The sequence below is a fragment of the Zootermopsis nevadensis genome, unplaced genomic scaffold (assembly GCF_977971745.1).
Source record: "Zootermopsis nevadensis isolate Lab colony 2312 unplaced genomic scaffold, Znev_1.0 Znev_ptg000030l, whole genome shotgun sequence".
NCBI lineage: Eukaryota > Metazoa > Arthropoda > Insecta > Blattodea > Termopsidae > Zootermopsis > Zootermopsis nevadensis.
In genome coordinates, this window is record NW_028259162.1 from 14,047,770 (window position 1) to 14,069,170 (window position 21,401).

Sequence of the window (21,401 nt, forward strand, 5' to 3'; positions counted from 1 at the left end):
TTTAAACACCTGGTACATGCACCTGAAATACTTTTGTAACGAGGTTACAAGAAGCCATTCCTCAGATCAGCAGTTCATCTAGCTGAATAATAAAAGTGTAACCAGCCTACGTGTCCATATTTCAGTTTATTCTTCCATGTAAATAAAACGAGAAGACAATAAAGAAACAAAGTAAGTAAATACAGAGAGTGAAAGCAAGAATAAAGACAAACAAATCAAAGGAAAGAAAAATAGAATTGAGATAAAGTACCGAAATAAGATGCAAAAAACAGTTTTTATTATACTCTAAACCTGCACAACATTAACGTAGTCCGCGCAGAAGATTTTGTGATTATTTTGAGTCAATACAATTCCAAACAGCCTGATTATTGTTTTTTGTTTATGGCTGTGAAGAAGATCATAGGTGATGAGTTTTAAACGGGAGTCTATTTTCATACTAAGAATATATAACGTCGAGGAAATCAGGTATGTTTATCTTTCTCAGCTTTCTCAGTTTCCGTTCTTCCATTCGCTTAGCGCTGACGCATAGCAACCGAGTCGTGTCTTAAAGCTGATATGGCGACAGCATGTTCCGTTTATCGCATTAAAGTCTCAGAGAGTAATTTACGATACAATATATAGATAAAGTCTCGTGCGACCTTTGTACGTAATTTGAATTGTTACAGTCGCTTGAATTTACAAAGGATTTTATTCTAAAATAAAAAAAATAAAACCTGGCTCAGTTTGTAAAACACCAGACGCGTAACTAGCACTTAATTGCATGCAGTCTTTGTTACAAACAGCTTTAAAACTATTCATGCTACGGAGTTACGATATGAGAATTCAGCGATCCTTCAGTACAACGTCGGACAACATAGGACGAACTGGCTGAGATATATTTTCAGGTAGGTGGCACTGATAAAACCTAAAAAACTTTATTTTGTTGATAAAGTTCTGAGATAAAAGTGTGCGTGTCGTATTCAGACGTAGCAAGAACAGAAGGCGAAGTTTATAGCAGGCTTACACACAGGCTAATTGAATAAGGTTTTTAAAAGTTTACTTTTTAAGAGTCGAAGCACTGTCGGGAATCGATTATAAAGTCGGGTTTCTTAACTACAGAAACCATGTACAAACATACGGCATTAAATTATATAAACAACGTATCAAATTCTGAAAATGTAAACATAAATTAAAGATTAAAAAATTATAGCAACATAAAAGTATATTCCAGAATTCCATTAGATTAGATTAGATTAGATTAGATTTCAGTTTCTCAGTTCAGCGAATATGAAGATGGTTATCTTCAAGGTTATTGGGCCATGTAGTCAGGTAGACGTTTACCGACGTTTCAGAGGTTGTTGCTGCCTTTCACCATCAGTGCCATGACCAAAACAACCCAAAAGTCAGCCATCATTTTTAGGATAATTGCAAGTCTCAAAAAGGGTTTGATGATATTGATGATAAAAATAAGAATAATGCGCTGATAATATGCACTTCAGTGCTTCCGAAGTTGGCCAAACGTTCAGTGTAGAAGGGTAATCAACAGTAATGAGAAAATAACTATTATATGACACGTAGTAATTTTCCAAATACTTTACAGTTAGTTTACCTGCGTTGCTGGGAATGGTAATTATTTATACCAGATACAAAAAATGTTGTAAATAAAACTGCATTTACACAGACACAAGATTTACATCATAAAGAATATTTTAAACTGCCTTTGTAAAAAATTTTAAGATACACGTGTTACTACTGTTCGCTTTATTAACATTTTTAAAATTATATGCAAATATCGGAAGAAATAATCACAACACCTGACCCTAGGCCCGAAACGTGCATTGTCATTGAACGTAGGTGACAAGCTACGCTTCATTCTATTACAGGAAATACGTGTATTCAGTATATATTTATTTATTATTTCAGTCTATACACAAACTTAATTTTAATTTTTAAATGTTGTAGTTAAAATTAAAATTAAAATTTAGCGCTTTTCATCGTTATTACGATGTTACATTTCAGCGCTTATTATTTTACGACATGTTTCGATGCTATTGCACCATCCTCAGGTTTTTTATTGTTATTTTAATCTTTAAAACTAATATATATTTATTAATGCAACGATTTATTGATTTATTTGTTTTGTAGATTTCTTTTTGTATGTATTCCTTTTGATCTTCGTAGTGTTTTGCATATTTTTGGTCAGTTGTTCATTATTCTGTGAAACAATTAATTAACATTCGAATTATTAATTATTGTATTCAGTTGTAGGATGAGTGCAAACTTGACAATACCTTACGACATCTCCAGGACATCGCCTGTTGTTGGCTGGTTGGATTTAACATTTTTTGGTCTCATGCTGGGTTCGTCAACGTTAATTGGCGTTTATTTCGGTTTCTGGGGTAAGAAAGAAGACACCCCAAAAGAGTATCTGCATGGTGGGAAAGCAATGGGCATAATTCCAGTAGCTGTATCCCTTGTATCCAGGTTAGTGTTCAGGAAGGCTAATGATTTTCACTCTTAGTTGTTACTGATTCTACGGTCTAATAATGCAACCTTATGTAACGAAAATAGTAACTCAATGATCACATAGTTAGGTTTCCGTCTTCTGGGTTGTTGCGCTGTGTAGTCTGGTCGATGTTAACCAACGTTTCAGAGGTCATACTGCCTCCGTCATCAGGGCGATGAATCGCCCTGATGACGGAGGCAGTATGACCTCTGAAACGTTGGTTAACATCGACCAGACTACACAGCGCAACAACCCAGAAGACGGAAACCTTCATACTCACCGCTGTGAGAACCTCAAGTCTTACATCACATAGTTACATGGCCACACAACCAGTAAAGTCTTCATTAAAAACTGATATTCGGTTTTGTATTGTTATCCAATGTTACAAATCATCACCACAGCAAAAAATATCGCGACTTGATACAACCCAAACTGCATTCAACTGAATTTACATTCACTCTAGATTTAGAACTAACCAGTACGTCTCGCGTAAAGATGAATTTCCGTTCTATGAAGCTTTATCACCAAAATATTGTAAATATATTTCCCATGGACAGAACATGTTTTAAATGGTCTACTAATACTGAGTTAATGCACATATGTAAATGATTTTAAGTCTTACGAATTGAGAATATACCAATGGGTTAAAACTCATAATAACAACGAGATATGTATTTGTTTTTATCAGTCTTAAATTCTTATTTTTTACAACTAATCATCACATATGTTAAGAGCTATTTATAAGGTTGTCATACACTGCAGAACTGTACAGGCGAAGTTCACATAAAGCTCCACGTATTCCTTATCTCTACATTTACGAGTTTTATTTCACACATTCACATTCCGGTCGCTTTAGCCAAGAAGAAATTACAGTACCCATTCTACGGAGACTGGAAGGGTCCAGAAATTTTTAACCCATGTGGCGAAGAGAAAAGTCCGTTACATACACGAAGAAATTTTAAATGTAACACCTCTTAATTTTTTTCCAATATACATGAGTTTTCTTGAACTTAATTCTGAAATTTAACACATGTCAATACGGTCTACTATGCTGCAGACACACAACCGTCAACGTTCGTATAACTAGGATGTTAAGTTCTCATGGCGGTTAGTACAAAAATGGCTGTCTTTTCGGTTTTAGCGCCGAGTAGACTGGAAGAATTTTACCTACATTTTAGAGTTGTTTCCTCCATCATTAGGGCGATCTACACAGTACTGTAGACTCAAAGAAATACATAAAACATATTATGATTATGCAGTTTTTTATCAAAACTGTTACGTATGACTCTCGAAGTAATATTAATATCATCTGGAATCTTTATAGTCGCTCGTATTCGTATAAAGCTTCACATACGAGTAGTCGTGTTGAATGAAAATCAGCCGCATGTGCGGATTAAATTTCCCAACATATGCCTTCAGCTTTCAATTGCCGATTGATATAAATCGGTGAGACGTTTTCTTCAGTAAAAAACTCAATCATTGCACTAGCTTAGTTTTCTTACACTGCGTCATTTCCACTGTTTTATTTAATTCATTGACCTCCAGTGGCAGAACTACCAAAGACCGCACAGAATTATTCTGGAACTATGAATCCTTTCAGGCACTTGGTATGGTATTTTTGGGCGGTGAGTGAGCCCACAGCAAGGGCTGTACTACATAAAACAACACAACACAAAAATACGTATCATGTATACCCCTATTCTGTGACATATTAAAATCATATTTCCAGAGTTTTAGCGATTATGTCCATCACCGTAGACCAAGAGAACACTGACTGGACAGTCCTCATAATTTCTCTTGTAAAATGTTGTAACTTCTGGGTAATTTAATGTTCACTTCTTGTTTATCTGTCGTACGAAGAAACAACCAGTCAGGTGTGACGTCATGACTGAATTGTCTAAACAATTCCATTCATTCAGGGGTTTGTAAACTTATAATTACATCATAGCAAAATAAGACTAATTATATACTAGTTGCTGTCATCACACCGAAAATCTTTTAAATTTTTTATATATATTTCTAAAACGAATAATCTAGTGTAGTGTACAGGAACGGGTTTCTCTGATGATAGCATTCAACTTTCAGGTTACACAAAACAGGGATATTAGTTATACTTGAATTACTCTGTACTGTTCAATAAACACTTCGTACCGCAAATGATCAAATAAATGTTTTCACTTGTGCTACTGAAATCAAATTTCATTATAACTTGTATTCCGACCTCGCAGTCTACGAGAAAGTAGGAGATTTTAAGATAGTTCATCAGGTGTACGTGAAAACACCCCCATCAGCAACAAATTCACTTCATTCTTTGTACTAGAAGAATTCGTTTCACTCCGTAACATGTCGGAATACAAAATGGCATCAGAAAACCAAAATATTCTGTTGTGTTATGACGAGTACTTATGCGTCCTTTCCGCAAAGGGAGTTTAAGTCAGTCTGTACGTCTGTCAGCATTCTGTAATCTAAAAAAATGAACGGATTCCGATATATTTTAATATTCAATTCAATTCAGTCCAATTCAATTCCTTATTATCAGCGTGCTTAACGAACAGCCGGAAGGTCAATTACAGTAGGAATCAAAATACAAAATAGTTCAATTAATTAATTTTTGCAAATCTCCAATATAAACAACACATTGGAGCTGAAAATCAGCTTTATTTATTTCCTCACACATAATTCACCATACTGGTGTATGGAGTATGATGTTTCGGTCATGGAATTTCAGTGCAACAAACAGTGAAATAATTTCCATAGGCTGTATATATTTGTAATAAATGAAAATCATGACAGTTCAGTATGAAAAATATTAAGCAGTGAATATTGAAAATGTATGTATTTTATTGGAGCTCCTTGCTGCTAGCGGACGGAAAACGTCTTCCCTCAATTGGAGATATCACTCACTATCTCCAGCAAAATGATTTGTTTGAACGTTTACACTCGCCTAATCAGCATTAAGCTGCGTCATGTGAAACCTCAACTAATGTGAACTTTGTTTCATACCAGTATACGCCAGAACTGTTCGGTTCATGTACCGGTATGCACCTGCCACTGAGACGTCCTGATTTCTCATATCTTAGAACTCTGTAGAACGTGTCGCCCTTACCACAAGCATCCGAAACTATTATCCTGTTAATATGCTGGTATTATTGTCATATTTTATTAAATCTTATGTAATCCTATATTACTAACGTGACACCGTAGGAATTAATAAATTTTTTTGACAAGAATTCAAAAATGATAAATAAAATAAATGTGAAGTCATAAATTTGGTGAAAGGTTTTGAAACGTGAAGGAAAATCAGAGTAAAATTTTACCTTGGTCGTCCTGGGAAGTTTCCTTGTTTTAAAACCTTTACGAAAGCACGAGAAGAGATTCGGGAAAGGTATAATCAGACATGTGTCACTACTGCCTAAATGACAAAAATCGACTACAACACAAACCACAGATGTAATTCGGTGCACTTGCCTTCTGCATGAAGTGATAAAATTTGGAAAGAAAAATTAAATCACTCTTCGCCCTAACTTGCACTTAACTTTCCAGCGCTCTTAACAAAAACATTGATTCTGTAGTATAAAATAACTGGACATTTTAATTTAACATATATATCAAGATAATTATTACATTTTAGCATATTTGAGAATTTAACACAGAAGTGAATGGTCCTGTCTTAAAGTCGCCTCCAAAAGTTATATAACAGTTTCAAACTGTACAGTTGGCCGTATTATTTGGGGACCATTATTAGTAATTTATTTATTTATTTAGTGTTCTGTCTGACGACAGATCCATATGAACAGGATCCTTCCATCCTTTTCTCGGACTGGGACCTGTTCATATACGTTCTTGACAGATGACCCAGAAGTGGTTTGCCATTGCCTTCTTCTGTGTGTGAATGGAGTAATTGTTGGGATGCCACGGAGAAAAACTCCGTGTTGCCTAGACCACGGCCTTGGCCAACAAAAGTTATAAATTCGGGCACCGCCGGGAATCGAACCCGAGACCCCAGGATTACAAGGCCAGCGTTATATCTGTAAAACGTCTTTAGTTTTACAATATTCCGTATTAAATTAGTAATAATTTATACCACGTGATAGGAATACTGTACAACAGAATTATGGGTACAGCTAGTTAAGTAAGCCAACTATAATTTACAATTTTTTGTATGATTTCAGATGACTCATAATAACGACTGGTATTGTTACAGTGTTGTAAAGAACTCCTGAAGAAACAAACTATTTAAGAACATTAAAATAAAACAATTAATAGGAAAATTAATATTTTAAAAAGTGATAATAAGGCCATATATAAGTTACTAAACATTAATATTTTATTAATTGAAACTACAGAACATCCTAAGGAAAACAACAAAAGTAACTTGGAAAAATTTACACATTTTTTTTCAGCACTATATCTGGGATCACAGTGATGGGCGTGCCATCCGAGATTTATATATATGGAGCCATGTATTGGTTAGTGTGCATTTCAGCGATCTTAGTTGGGATAATCAACAATTACTTCTACCTGCCAGTGTTCTACGAATTGCAGCTCACATCTACGTACGAGGTAAATCACTTACGGAATTGGGGGCGAGAGAATGTAATAAAAACACAGTTAATTAAAATTTATTTGGAGATTATTGCAATTATATATATACATATATATATATATATATATACACACACACACATAATTTCCTCTTAACAGTTCTTTCACAGTTTAACGTATTACACTCTTTCGGTAAGTCGTACATTAATTCCGTCAGGGATTGCCTATTGCTATATTCAAGGTTGTGATGCCGTGTAGAAAATGGGTGAGGTAGAACCATGAGGAAGGAGGTGATACGTTCGTCCTCACAACCCATAAAACCACAATAGACAGAATTTTAAAGACCTGAATATTTTTACAGAAGCTTTAGAAAAGTTTAAACACAAAATATTAAAATTAATTTTAATATGGAAGATACAGAAAAATATTTTTGTATAAGCCAATTATGGAAAGTATCACTAAGACCAAAGTTTGGTCTGTAATCAGCTACACATTTACAGATTCAAATCTCGTACCGCAGACTGGCTGAGGTTTTATGTCGTTATCCTCAGTCCTTCTAACTTGTTTCCAATCACGTATCGTCTTATTATTCCATGATATACAGTATAAGCTACTGACAGCGTGCTAAAATAAACAGTAAATACATAACAATTAAATCGCGTGTAATATCAGCTGAATATTTCTCACACACATTGGATTAATCACTTTGTTTATTGGAGGTAAGGACATTGTAATTTAAATATTTCAAATATAGACGTTTATATTGAGACTATGTGGGTAGAATTTGTATAGATACTACTAATCTTATTATCCCTGTACCTCGATATGAAATAAATATCCATAAGAATTCAGTAAATTTAATTGTACTATTTTTGTTTTCAGTATTTGCAGCTTCGTTTTAACAAGAGAATTCGCATCATGGCTTCGGTGTTGTGTACCATCTCTCTGCTACTGTACATTCCTATTGTTGTGTACGTCCCGGCCTTAGCAATCAGTCAAGGTAGGTTACTACATTTGCTTACGCAAGATAAACATTCGTGACACGTGATTTGTGCGTGGTCTTCGGGGGGGGGGGGGGATGTTGTGACGTAGTAAATCCTGTAGCCTACGTATTTTCCCTCCATCTTGAAAGTATATCCTGAGATTCAGGTCTTATGGTAACGATCATATAGGTGACTGTCTTATGTTATGTTGCATCGTGTAGTCTCATAGGAACTTACCGACGTTTTATAGGTGTAACATTCCTCTGATACGTCCGTCAGTTTCAACAAGGCTGCACGACCTAACATCCCAGAAGAAAGTAATATACAAAGAAAGTTCTTCCGAAAGTCTGCTTGTTTACAGTACTACACTGCGTCACAACTTGGAAGAATACAGTACAATTTTCACTGACAAGAGAACTTCAAATCGCAGTCTTTAATATTATAAAACTGAAACACATGTCATTAAATGAAAATATTTTAGTAAACATTTCTTGTTTTTTATAAAGTAACAATAAAATGACTTTATCATGAAGACTAATTAGATCACGGTTTAATAATTGATGTAGGCTTATGAAAAAATTCAGGATTATTATTTTATTCTTGTTTTTTTATAACTGCATTTCTTGTTACTTTTTACTCTACTGCTAAATAACGATACCTTTACAGTGACATTCTTTAATTTCGTAATGATAGCTGAGGGGAGGAGATCATTGCCTCTCATGATTCTAATGACAGATTCGGCAACTGATCTGCGTCATGATATTTGCTGTACAGACCCCACACGTTAAGGAATGGTGTGATTAATATACTGTATTTAGGCATAATTTATTCACATACTATCTGAAAAATGTTCCTAGGATGATGAACCTATGATATTAGAGAACCTGAAATTTGAAGTGCGATAAAGTTCGTATGAGTCAAATTCCTTCTCTGTGATTCAATTTATTATTACATCTTACTGTATACAATAATGAGCCGGGATAGCTCAGTCAGTATAGTGACTAGCTATGGGCTGGACGGCCGGGGTTCGATCCCCAACAGGGGGGAGAGGATTTTTCCTCTAGCCTCTGCGTCCAGACCGGCTCTGGGGCCCACCCAGCCTCCTATCCCATGGGTACCAGGGTCCTTTTCCGGGGGTAAAGCCGGCCGGGACGTGATGCTGGCCACTCACCCCCATCTAGTGCCGAGATCAAGAAAGGGAGGAGCTATATCTCCTCTCCCCCCAAACGCCTACATGGCGCATAGTGGGACAAACTTTAATTTTACTCTACACAATAACAATAATAGGGAATAAATCACTTACCTAATTTAATTTAAATTAAATTAAACTCAATTAGGTGGAAATAACTATTATAAATTTTTAAATTACTAAAATCAAAGGACATAAATTACTCTACTTTCATTATAATTATAACAGCCTTGTTGTTTTATATAATGCTTTAATTAGGTCAAAGCTTGAGTATGCCTCGGTCGTTTGGAATAATCTTACACAGACAGATTCTAATAAATTAGAAAATATTCAAAGAAAATTTGCCAGTTTATGCAATTACCGATTTTTCCAGTTTAATATCCCCCGAAAATATGAACTGATCCTATCTACTTTAAATTTTAGAACACTTTATTCCAGACGACGACATCTAGATGCGTTATTTCTTATTAATGTATTTAAGGGCAAAATAAATTGCCATTCCATTATGGACGCTGTTGGTTTACGTGTGCCGGCGAGGCAAATAAGAGAATTTTCTACTTTTAGTGTGAGCAGTGCACTAAGGCATAGTCCTTCAGCCAGGTGCGTCATCGCTGCAAATGACGTATGTAAATCTTTGGACGTATTTAGCATAAACATTGTCTCCCTTGAGGACACGTTCTCAACAAGGGAAATGATCTAGCTTGGTTATCTGTCTTTTTATATTTTTTAAAGTTTTACAATTATATTAGTGTTCCCTAGGTGGATTATTTGTTTTTATTTATGTTTCTTCATTTTTTGCTCTGTGTTAAGATTGTTTCTATTTTCGGTTTGCCTGTACTTGGCAGTTATATTTAATACTGTATATGTATAAGTTTAGTTAATCCGTTTGTGTAATATTATCCATTATTATTTCACTATTATTGTATATATTATCAGTGTTTGCCTGTAATTGGCTTCTTGCTGTTGGCAAACACGTAAATAAATTAATTGAATTGAATTGAATTATATTTGTACCGGTATATATTATATCACCCTAAATATCACTGATCAGATAGATAAGCAGGACGAATACATTTGATCATTTTAAAAATAATTCCTTTGCTCAGACTCTCGTGTAACCTAGCGTCCGAGTGTGTACAGAGCGGATTATGATCCTTTTTATTTGAAGGCGCTTTCTCAAGAGCGAAATTTATATGGCGGTGAATTGTAACATGACTAAGAGTTATGAACGGGGAAGGATCTGGAAGGAAGCAATTCTGGTGTACTTGAACGCATTATTCCAATATTTTAGTGTAAGGGCTGAGGGAAAGGAAGATATATCTCGGTTAGGACAGTGGCCAAGACATTTAACCTAAAACTCTGAGAACACGAAACAACCAAAAGCATATATTTAGAACAAAATATTTTTGTGTTTCTATGTTTTAAACTATAACGAACAATTTTGTAATTGGCATAAATGTTTCTTTAACCCTGTTGGATCAACTTTGAACATGCCCTACTTAAACAGAAACCAAAAGACAGTATTTATTGACTTCCAAATCCTAGTAAGGATACTCTACCTAATGGTTATTTTTATCATTCAAAATGATCATCTTTCAGCTGAGTTATCCTGCCTGTAACGTATTAATATTGTACCACGTATGAATAAAAAATAATGTAAAAGCTCAGTGGATTGATTACACTTTTTATTGATTAGTGTTTTTTTTATTACAGTAAGTGGCTTTAATTTGCATCACATCACTCCGGTTATCTCCGTTATTTGTATCTTCTACACCATGCTGGTAAGTAATCGGTTCACATTCCAAAATGTATTTGCAAAGTACATGTGTTATTGTGCATTGTGTTCGTCTGTGTTCCGACATATATATATATATATATATATATATATATATATATATATATATCAGAGATAATAGAATTGCAACATCAAAAATTACACTGGTTTGATAATAAATGATAAAGAAATATAAAGTGTTGTGTGGAATTTGTAAGGTAAGTTAAAAACATATAAAATGTTAATAATTGATGTACATTTCAGCTCGCTGAGCTGAGTGACTGATACATTATTAAGATGTATTAGACAAATTGTATGGCTGACGTTCTGACAGTTTGTAATGCATTTCTCTACGGACCGGTTATTGTATTAATTTCATGATAAGATATGTTAATTTAAGGATTCTGATGTTATTCAGTAACTTTAATGTATAAACAAATTATACATAACCCCTTGGAAACATAAATAACACTGCCAACAGTGAATAATTTAACAGAGTCTACTAGTTTCATATGATATTTCAGGAGTCCATGCCTACAATAAGCGCAGGAAAGCATAAGCGTTTATGTTATTATGGTAATGCATTGCGATCTCTATTAATAACGTACGAACTTAGTTACATATGTTTTATTTCTACAGGGAGGGATAAAGGCAGTAGTGTGGACTGACTTCTTGCAAGGTGTGGTCATGGTGGTGTCGAGTATTGCCGTCATCATCATGGGCTTTGTCCATGTTGGTGGATTCAGTGCAGTGTGGGAGAGAAGTAGAGATGGCGGCAGGTTACAAGTCTTCGAGTAAGGTTTTCACACATACACACATACACACACACAGAGTTTAAGTCGAATTTTGAAAGGTTTCTAACGACGGTGCGTTGCACGCCATTAAATTATTCTTTTGTGCTTTGTTTATAATCTAAATATTTTCAAATTATAAAATTAAAACATTGCGGAATTTGGTTTCTGCTTCCTTCCCCAGGTGAAAACGAGGAAGGATTAAATAAAACATGTCTGTCTGGACCCGGTTTGAAACTAACTCAACCAAGGGGCCCCCAAAAAAGGTATTTCTTCCTACTTCACTTTTACTTTATGGCGGAAGTAAAATTCAGCTTCCGGAATGTAATTTTATAATCAGGTAATATTTTGAAAACGGACAAAGCCCAAAAGAAGAATAGAGTACAATTTACCAAGTTGTAAACTCTATTTTTATCCCGTGTATAGTTGTAACACCAAACAAGTATTTACCTGAATTTCAGAGATTATTATACCACAGAACATGTTACAAGGGGCGGCCTGCAGCGTTTCAGTGCCATTCAGCGTTGCGTGGACTTCAACGGCGTACTGTGACTGTATAAAGGTTTGTGAAGGTGGTTGATTACTTACAGAAATATTATTTTGAATACTGTTCACCGAGGTATATTTGATATGCACAACGTTAAGTGAGGTTAAGTATGTGATACCATAATACTGAGATCACTTCCTTATTCCTTAAAATGAGTGGCAAAAACTGGACAAGAAGGCCAAATTTTCGAATTTTTTATCGTTTCGTGAAGTACATTAGCAATTTTACTTTTTTGCTTAAGCAGAGTGTATTTTACTGTTGATCACATTTGTCCTATGATATTCCGATAATTTTATTAAATGTCATATGCAGCAACCTCTTTCCGTTTAAATCGAACGTATTTTGAAAAGGACTCTGACGATGACATAAGCTGAAATACGTCGCTCATGTCTAAGCAAGGGAGAATAATATTAAAGTAGATCTTTAGGAAATAAAATTGAAAGATTTGAATTGGATTCATCTGGCTCAAAATAGGGACCTTTCGTAGGCTTTTCTAAACACAGTAATAAATCTTCCGGTTCCATAAGAGGCGAGAAATTTCTTAACCATATGACCTATTGTTAGTTTCTCAAAAACGACTGTTACATGGAGTTAGAAATGTGTGTGATTTATTATCTACTTACGACAAAGCTGGACTGCAGGCCGGTTCTGGAAATTGTCAATGAGACAATATTTGGCAAGATATTCCTTCATTACATTCATACTCTACTTAATATAAGACTAATTTAATTAGCTAAATCTTACATTAAGTTGTTCTTTTGGAGATTTCAGGTAAGCACCTATAGGAAAAATAACTGAAAGTACACTTCGATTTAAGCTTTGCCACACGTCGTAGTTAGAGGTTTAGATCAATGTAATCCCGGTTATCTTCATAATTTTTGCGTTTTCTGTAGTCTTTTCCCGTACCATAATTTTAAATTATATCTCGTGTAGTATCTGAGAAAGAAATACGTAATTGTAAACGAAATATATTTTCAGATTTGATCCTTCGCCTTTCCGGAGATTGACATTTTGGTCTGTCGTTCTCGGGAACACCGTAGCCTGGATGGGCCTTGCAGTAAACCAAGCCATGGTGCAGAAGTTCCTGACCTTGTCGTCACAATCTAGGGCACGCAAGTAAGTTACGTAAAGTGGTTTGCTTTATTCTAAATGCACCTATTTGAGGTGAGTTAAGTAGACAGACATTTGTTTAAAATTTAATTAATTGGGCAGGAAGTGACTTCGCTGAACATATGTACTAAAACTTAACTTCAAAGAATCCATAGAATGAATTATACCGATTTTGAAGAGCGTTACTTAAGAAAAACAAAATATTAGAATATATTTAAGGGATTTATTCTGGGTGTAATTTTTATTAATAAGAGTATTAAATTGAATTCCCGAAATAAACTGAAATATATTCACATGATTTCTATTCCGTACCAAAACAATCTGAATTACATCTCAAATACAGCAAAGTATTTACTTTATAATAACTGACACTGTTTTCTATGTTCTTGTTCTTTGAAAGACTCTGGAAGCGAATTAAAAAAGTGTAGATCGTGTGGACCTATGTGGAAATAAATTACCATAAGGTAACCGCTGTTTCTGATATAAACAATATTTAAATTATTTCCCTATTTGCCTGAATAGTTTAACATTTTCGAATTCATATCACGATACGCTACATGCAGATCATTGTGATGATATTTGTTCACTGATGACAAATCATGGGGAAAAAAACGGTTGTGACAAAACTTGGTTAGTACGCACAGCATTTATTTCTCTACGCCTATTATCAGTGTCATGGAAAGTTTGAATAGAATATCATGTTAATGTTAATCGGCACATCAAAGTTATTAACATACAACTTCAATCCATTCCAGATCACTTATTTTCTTCATAGTCGGATTAATCACATTCAAATCTATCAGCTGCTTCACTGGCCTTCTTATGTTTTCCACGTACCACGACTGTGATCCACTTAAAACGAAGGTAATATTATTAAGCGGGATAAATTTATTTTTGTGAAAAAGTATAATATTTTTTTTAAATTTCTAATTGTAAAAGGTATGTATCTTGGTAAATATCAAACAGTACAAGTTCTTAATAATATAAATATTAACTTTCGGGCATCGAAATGATTGGTAACAAAGTGTAATTACTCTCTGAGAAGCCCTGGTTAAGTATATTAAAACAGTTAGCAAACTACCTCATCGAAATGGTAGAAAGCACGTAGAATATTTTATTCAAACGATTAGCATCAAATTAAGCTGCAGAAACGCCGCATCTGTACGACCCTAAGATGAATTCCCCACAGAAAGGGGAAGAGAAAATGAGAAGAACTGGAGAAAATTCCCTTGTGATGAGAGCAAAACTGTTCTTCGATTATGCACGATGAATTTTAGATTTCGCGGGTATGCCCTACACAGAAGAGGAATTACAAAACGTTAGAGACCGTTACTCATGTAGCACATTCAACACGTACTGTATTACGTGTCTCGCTGCACGAATTTGTCTAATTTCACTTGCAGAAACTCTTAAAATCAATGCTTTGAAATCATAAAAACAATAACAGATGTAAAGTTATGGTCTGTTTACAAACAGTATTGAAGATGTTAATGTTGATGTCATGAGCACTTGTAATTTGATACCCGATTCTCGAAGGACCATAAGCCACCTTCAGAAAGTTAGAATCCAGAAGACAAGAATTGACAGACTTAATTTAACGCTGTTCAATGGAGAGAGTAGCTTTACTAAATTTGACAGATTTTCAGATAATATGGGTCAAATTACCGAGAATAATGCTTATTAGGAAAACAAATTTCGCAGGCCATCTCTCGTCCTGATCAGCTACTGACTTACTACGTGATGGACGTAGCAAGTTACATTCCAGGACTAGCCGGACTTTTCCTGGCAGGGATTCTGAGCGCAGCTTTGAGGTAAGCGATTATTTGTTTCCATAAAGGCTTGCGTTAATTTGTAAGCACATATCGCGAAAGTATTGAAATTAAAATGCAATAATGAAAAGATGGTAAGTAAACAGTCGTCGTATGGTTGGATTTAATTATGTGGAGCAATATCCTTCCTGGAAAGCTGAAATAGATGATAAATAAGTTCCCAGAATTCTTTGTAAACTGAAGTCAGCTAACAATTTGTATGCGTTTCTTATCTCATTAATTGACCCAACAAGTTATTGATACTTGATAGGCTTATATGAAATAATTCAAAGACCATGAATCTTCAGGAGATTATAGATCCTGATATGAATGTTTAGAAGTTAAAGAAAGAGAGCAAATTCATGAATGTGTCCGTGATCCGTTTGCAATTTAATAAGGTCCATCTCAAAACTATTGTGTGGTTTTTAACCCAATGGTAAAAGAGTCAAACTATGGGGCATATATGTGGATGAACGTTGTCAAAAGCACAAGAGCTTAACTGTACGTAATATAGCCTTTTAACGAATACCTGTCAACTGATAAATTTCTAGCCACAGATTTACCGCTATCGAAATTCTGTGTGGGTCGGCACTGCTGAGTCAAAACTTTTCTCCAGATGAACAAACAGTGTACAAGTGGTTGGTAGAGGAACGGGAGACAAGGGGATAATCACAAATCATAAGACTTTTAGTGCCTCAAAATAGATGTACACTTCGACTTTCGGGGTGAGACACGGCTAACTGAACTCCAGCCTTAAAAACAGGGAGAAATATTGAAAAAGTCGTCTTCGTCAGGGCTAAAAGAAAGAAGTTTTGTGCAGGATTTCAGATTGTCATGGCGCTGAGGCTGAAGATGGCTGTACTCTGGTAGAAGATTACCGACGTTCCAGAGGTCCTTGTTGCCTCCATCATAAGGGCAAACTTCTATCAGACTACACGGCCCAGCAACCAGGAATACAGCCATCATAAGAAGTTTTATCATAACCAACGCCGATAAGAAATATCATTTCATTCGTTAGCACTGATAATTATGTCAAATGTACAGACAATACTTTGAAGCATGTAAAACTTCAGATCCTAGCAGGAAAAACAACAACAAATGGGAGCCATAAATTAGCGTTTCTGTGTTCGCAGCACCATGTCAAGTAACCTCAACTCTCTCGGTGCGACTTTGTTCGAAGACTTCATACGCCCTTGCATGAAGAACAAGGTTGCAGACAACACAGCGAACAGTATCATTAAAAGTATCGTCGTTATAACAGGCGGCATATGTATACTTACAGTGTTTGTTGTTGACAAGCTAGGTAGTATTCTACAGGTAAGAATGTTTTATAAATACGTCTCTCTTAACATAATTGTAAGAAATGAATCGTAGAGTATCTTAAGATCAACACACAATACTGTAGATAGCCACATCATCTGATTCAGTTTTTGGTTAAGGGATTTTTTTAAGAGTGTTATTTGATAACTTACGAGGTACTAAAATTTCATAATTCCTGCAACCGATAAATGATATTTTGAAGTAAAGATGCATTTGGAGATCTACGTAAATATACGGGCAAGATCTCAAACTAAATTTTGAGGCTGTGGGCTAGTTCCATCTGGCTTAGAACAGAATGCAGTAATGAAAATTTGGTTTCGAAAACGAAAGATACTTCTCGAGTTGATAAACTACTATCAGATTCTCAAGAAGGACTATTTTCCGCGAAGTTTTCTTTTGTTTCTCTGGCAATTCGTTGGTGGGAGAGATTTAGTAGAAACATAAACAAAGACAAGACTGCAGAAAGTTAAACACTTTCCAACTAGAATTTAGTCTAATGTTAATTATTAACGCGGCTCATCGCAAGAGAAAAGTTAATTGACCTATAACCTCATAATATCGACTGTTGTTCCAATCAATATATAATGTTCCTCTGAAGTTAAGCTATTACTGTGACTCAATCTGTGGTTCACACAGATCACACTCGTAGTATTTATGGAAATTACTGTATCATAAAGAATGTAGAATAAGCAATTGACAACACGTTATGCAATATGTAATTATAAAGTACATACTTATTTCGTCCATTCTTATATTCTCGTATTTGCAATACATTTCTTAATATTTCCTTCACATGTACGAATACCATAATAATGTAATTACTGATATTTGGGTGGTACGGACTAAACACGATGTGCGTCACTTTCTGTACTAAAGACAGCATGTTTTATTAAAGTAAGTTTATATCATAAGGCTAAAAATGTTTCTGGCCGAAATTCTAGCAAATACCTAAGTAGTAGCAATCATTGTGAGATTTAGTAATATTGTACAAATACGAAGTTTTCCGAAATTGTGTTTGCCATAAAAATAACAAGTTATTTTAAACATAATTTAGGACGTGTCCTAGTAAATGAGCAATAAACTTTATTTCCATCATATATGAATATTATATGGATATCATAATAGTCCCCCATTTTACGGAAATAGTGTTTAATTCCTAATTATGTATAATAACCGGTGATTATGTATAATTTGCAAACAGCGAAATTGTATAATCGCCGGTTGTTATTCAGTCATATCCGGTGGAGACTAATTAAATGTAAATGGTTAATCGGTAATAGTAGTCGTAAATTTGAAACACAAAAACGAATACATTTAAATTGTTAGCCAGAAATTTAAAATGGATATCAACGCCCTACATTTTCAGTACACGCATTTAATTTCCTGTAATCTTAATATTTAATATAAGAATTTACCATTTCACTTCGTATGCGACATGAGACAAGATAGCTCATCAGAAAGTGACTGGGTACATTTTGGACAAATACGGTTCAACTGCTGACAAGAGTAGGAAATATTTTCTTCACTTCCAAACCGGCCTTGGACTCATCCAGGCTCTTAGCAAGTTACACCGGAGGAAATTTTCCTGGCGGTAAAGCGGCCACAGCTTAAAGCTGGTCCTCTCACTTCAATGAAGTCCTGACGTTGAGCGTACCTAGATCTTAACTAGTTCACTTCAATACGTTCTCATAGCGTGGTGATTAGGCCTCTTTATAGTGTATAAGTATGTAATTAAATAACATTCTTCTTAATACTGTTCTCAGCTCGCACTGAGTGTTGGAGGAGTCACAGGTGGAGCTTCGCTGGGACTGTTTTCTTTCGGAATGTTTTATCCTAGAGGAAATTCTAAGGTAAGTTCACAGAAACGACAGTCTGAAGTTTACAATTCAGTACAGTTCAGTAAACAGTAAAGTTATATAAGTAATGTTTCAGGGTGCCTTAGCAGGAAGCATTAGTAGTTTGATCTTCATGTCCTGGGTGGTGTTTGGAACTCAGACAGCTATTGCTAATGGCTCAATGAAGCAGAAAGTCTTGCCTACAAATGCGGACGGATGTGGCTTTAATGAAACGATTCCAGAACTTCAGCAGTAAGTATTTGTTTCTGCACGAAATCAAAACAGACTCTCCTCATTACAAGTAATATGAAATGGGTATTAATTCTAGAGGTTTGTGAAGGTGGTAGTCCTTAAGAGAAGCAGTGTTTCAGTAGTTCATCCATTGACTAGTTTTCCAAACAGAACACGTTCCGAAAATTGAATCTTCTTTCCGCTGGCTGTCCAGTGATCAACACCAACTCTTTCCAACGAAAATAACTGTGTAAGTACCCTCTACATTTTTACAAAATGGAATAAGGAGATATAGATTTTGGAACATACAGTTCTATGCTGAATACCAGGCTATGGACAAAACCAATAACTATGCTGTTCCTTTATTTAAGAATAGTGAATATAATTAATTGAACGTGGATGAGAATTTGTGTTTATGTGAGAGGAATTGAATGAAACACTATATATGGCTTTATGCATATACAGATGTGATTTATATTGCCATATAATGACTTTGTAAACACGACGCTAATCAACGCCTAGGAGAAAAATTTCAATTAAGTATACACGTATGCGTTATTTGTAATTTTTAAACTCCGCTAGCCTTGATGTTTATTTATTGAATTTAAAAATGCATTGTTTGATTACACTATGTGTGTAGTCGTATATAATTTTTCATATATTTTATTAATTACTCTCCATATCAATACATCTTTTCAAACACAAGTTCTAACTTCAACGAGGGTTAAGGACAATGAAACAAGTTTGTTCATGACGTATTTGTGAAAAATTTTATGAAACTTGATTTGAGCTTCAGCTAAAATAGTGACTGACTGCAGTCAACATTAAATTCGTCCGACAACTTTCGAAGTGAGCCCCAAAACTAAAACCCAAATCAGGTCTGCAGTTCCGGAGAATGACAATGCGAACGCATGGAAAGGAATATAAATTCTGCTTTTCCATTACGCGTTAATGTTATGTACATCGTCTAAATAATGCATGAGTTTCGGCGTAAATTGCAGTGTTGTAAATTAAGCATCAGGAATATTCTAACGGGAAATGTTTCCTTTTTGGTTTAAAATATGGAGTTTCATCGCATATGTAGGTCGCTTATGCCAACCTGAATACAGACAATATGTAAAGCTGCTGGTGGGATTTCAGGTTCTCACGGTTGGGAGTATGAAGTTGAATTTGTTTTGGGATGTTTTTCCGTGTAGTTAGAGGGATATTGACAGACGTTTCGGAGATACTTTCTGCTTCATCAGGACGAGTAAGCACCTCTGAAACGTAGGTCAGAATAAACCAGAAGAAACGAAGCACACATTCCAGAAGACAGCCATCTTCACAAGAACCTATCCCTACCCACAAAAGTGTTAACTGTTATTAATTAGACGTAGATGGGAAGATAATCTCAGGCGGGATCTATGGGAGATGGGAGGTGAAAGAGACTGGATTTTGTTGGCCCAGGACAGGGTCTGATGGATGGCCTTGGTTAATTCGGTGATGAACCTTCGGGTTCAGTAAGCCATCTAGTTACTCAATTAGTTATTTTATTCACAAGTATAATCTTGCAAACACGACCATTTTGAATATTATGCTTAGAGCACAAAACAGATACCTCTTCCAGTCACCGTATAGAATGAAGATGTATGTTTTAATTTCAGGAATGATACTGCAACAGATGACGTTTTTATCTTGTACCGGGTCTCCTTCATGTACTACACTTTTATTGGGATGGCTGTGGTATTTATAGTCGGAGTAATAGTTAGTCTGCTCACAGAACCACCAAACCTGCAAGAGATGAACCCAGCTCTCTTTACTCCTATCGTGAGGAACTACGTTGAGCGTAAGATTCGGGGATACGTCGTCAAGGAATCCTCAGAAATGGAAAGACTTAACATAGAAACTCACAACTAGTATATTTTAAACTCAAGCGTGTTAATGATAAAAGACTTGTAAAATTGAGAAATATATTTCATGCCTATTAAAAACAAAGTGATACTATACGTATCATCATCAGAATAACACTTATCTTCGTAAATACGTCAACACTGTAAAAATGATAACACTGGTTTACGATTAAAATTTGCGATAATGGCTTTTGCGACAATGAACGCTATGTTTAGCTCAATGAATGTTTGTAAATTTACAGCGAACATTTTGTAAAATGAGTTAAATGCTTTATAAATAAAATTACGGTTATAATGTTAACCGTCAAGTCACGTCAAACTTTTCGAAGTTCTAAAAGCAATGTTGATTTCGATGTTTTTGTGTGTTGTAAGGCCGTATATACTCGTAGGATGAAAACAAAAGTTTTGGAAAAACACAGTTCTAACTTTCTGAAGTGAAGACTCGGTCGAAGATAATATGTATCTCCGAAACATTGGTATCTGCCTACGACTCTACACGGCATCAGAACCCAGAATAAAATATGGTCAATGATTTAAAATTGTTAGTGTTAAGAGTAATAAAGCAAATAACATCAAGACGAGTAACAGGAAGTCGTAATTTATTGCCCAATATTGCTATATATGAGTTGGATCTTTGAATAGGTTTGCATTATGCAGCTGCTTAAAGTGTTATTTCTCCTCATACAAACTGATGCATCATCTTGAATGTTACTTAAAAGTAAACAAGCTCACCGAATAAAACATAGCTGCTAATTTGAAAAGACTGTCTCGAAGAGTTCAGTCTACACCTATCAATATGAGACAGGAAAAGCTGGTAGTCAGCAGACACAGGACATAATTTCTTCCTTTCCCTTGAAATTTTAAGATTAGAAGCTACGAAATCTCGTAAGAATG

General features: G+C 35.1%; 2 protein-coding genes across 8 annotated transcripts in view; one reads left to right on the forward strand and one right to left on the reverse strand.

The window, feature by feature from the left end:
• LOC110831813 (neurotrimin) overlaps positions 1 to 21,401 on the reverse strand; it is a 478,509-nt gene that overhangs the window by 64,237 nt on the left and 392,871 nt on the right. The window lies entirely within an intron of this gene.
• Positions 727 to 21,094, forward strand: LOC110831810 (sodium-coupled monocarboxylate transporter 2). The gene is made up of 13 exons (XM_022068226.2): positions 727 to 884; positions 2,242 to 2,463; positions 6,889 to 7,048; positions 7,913 to 8,030; positions 10,916 to 10,983; positions 11,616 to 11,770; positions 13,293 to 13,430; positions 14,180 to 14,288; positions 15,126 to 15,235; positions 16,366 to 16,549; positions 18,316 to 18,402; positions 18,485 to 18,639; positions 20,262 to 21,094. The coding sequence occupies exons 2-13, from the start codon at positions 2,249 to 2,251 to the stop codon at positions 20,512 to 20,514; spliced, it is 1,752 nt and encodes a 583-aa protein (XP_021923918.1). The 5' UTR covers positions 727 to 884; positions 2,242 to 2,248; the 3' UTR covers positions 20,515 to 21,094.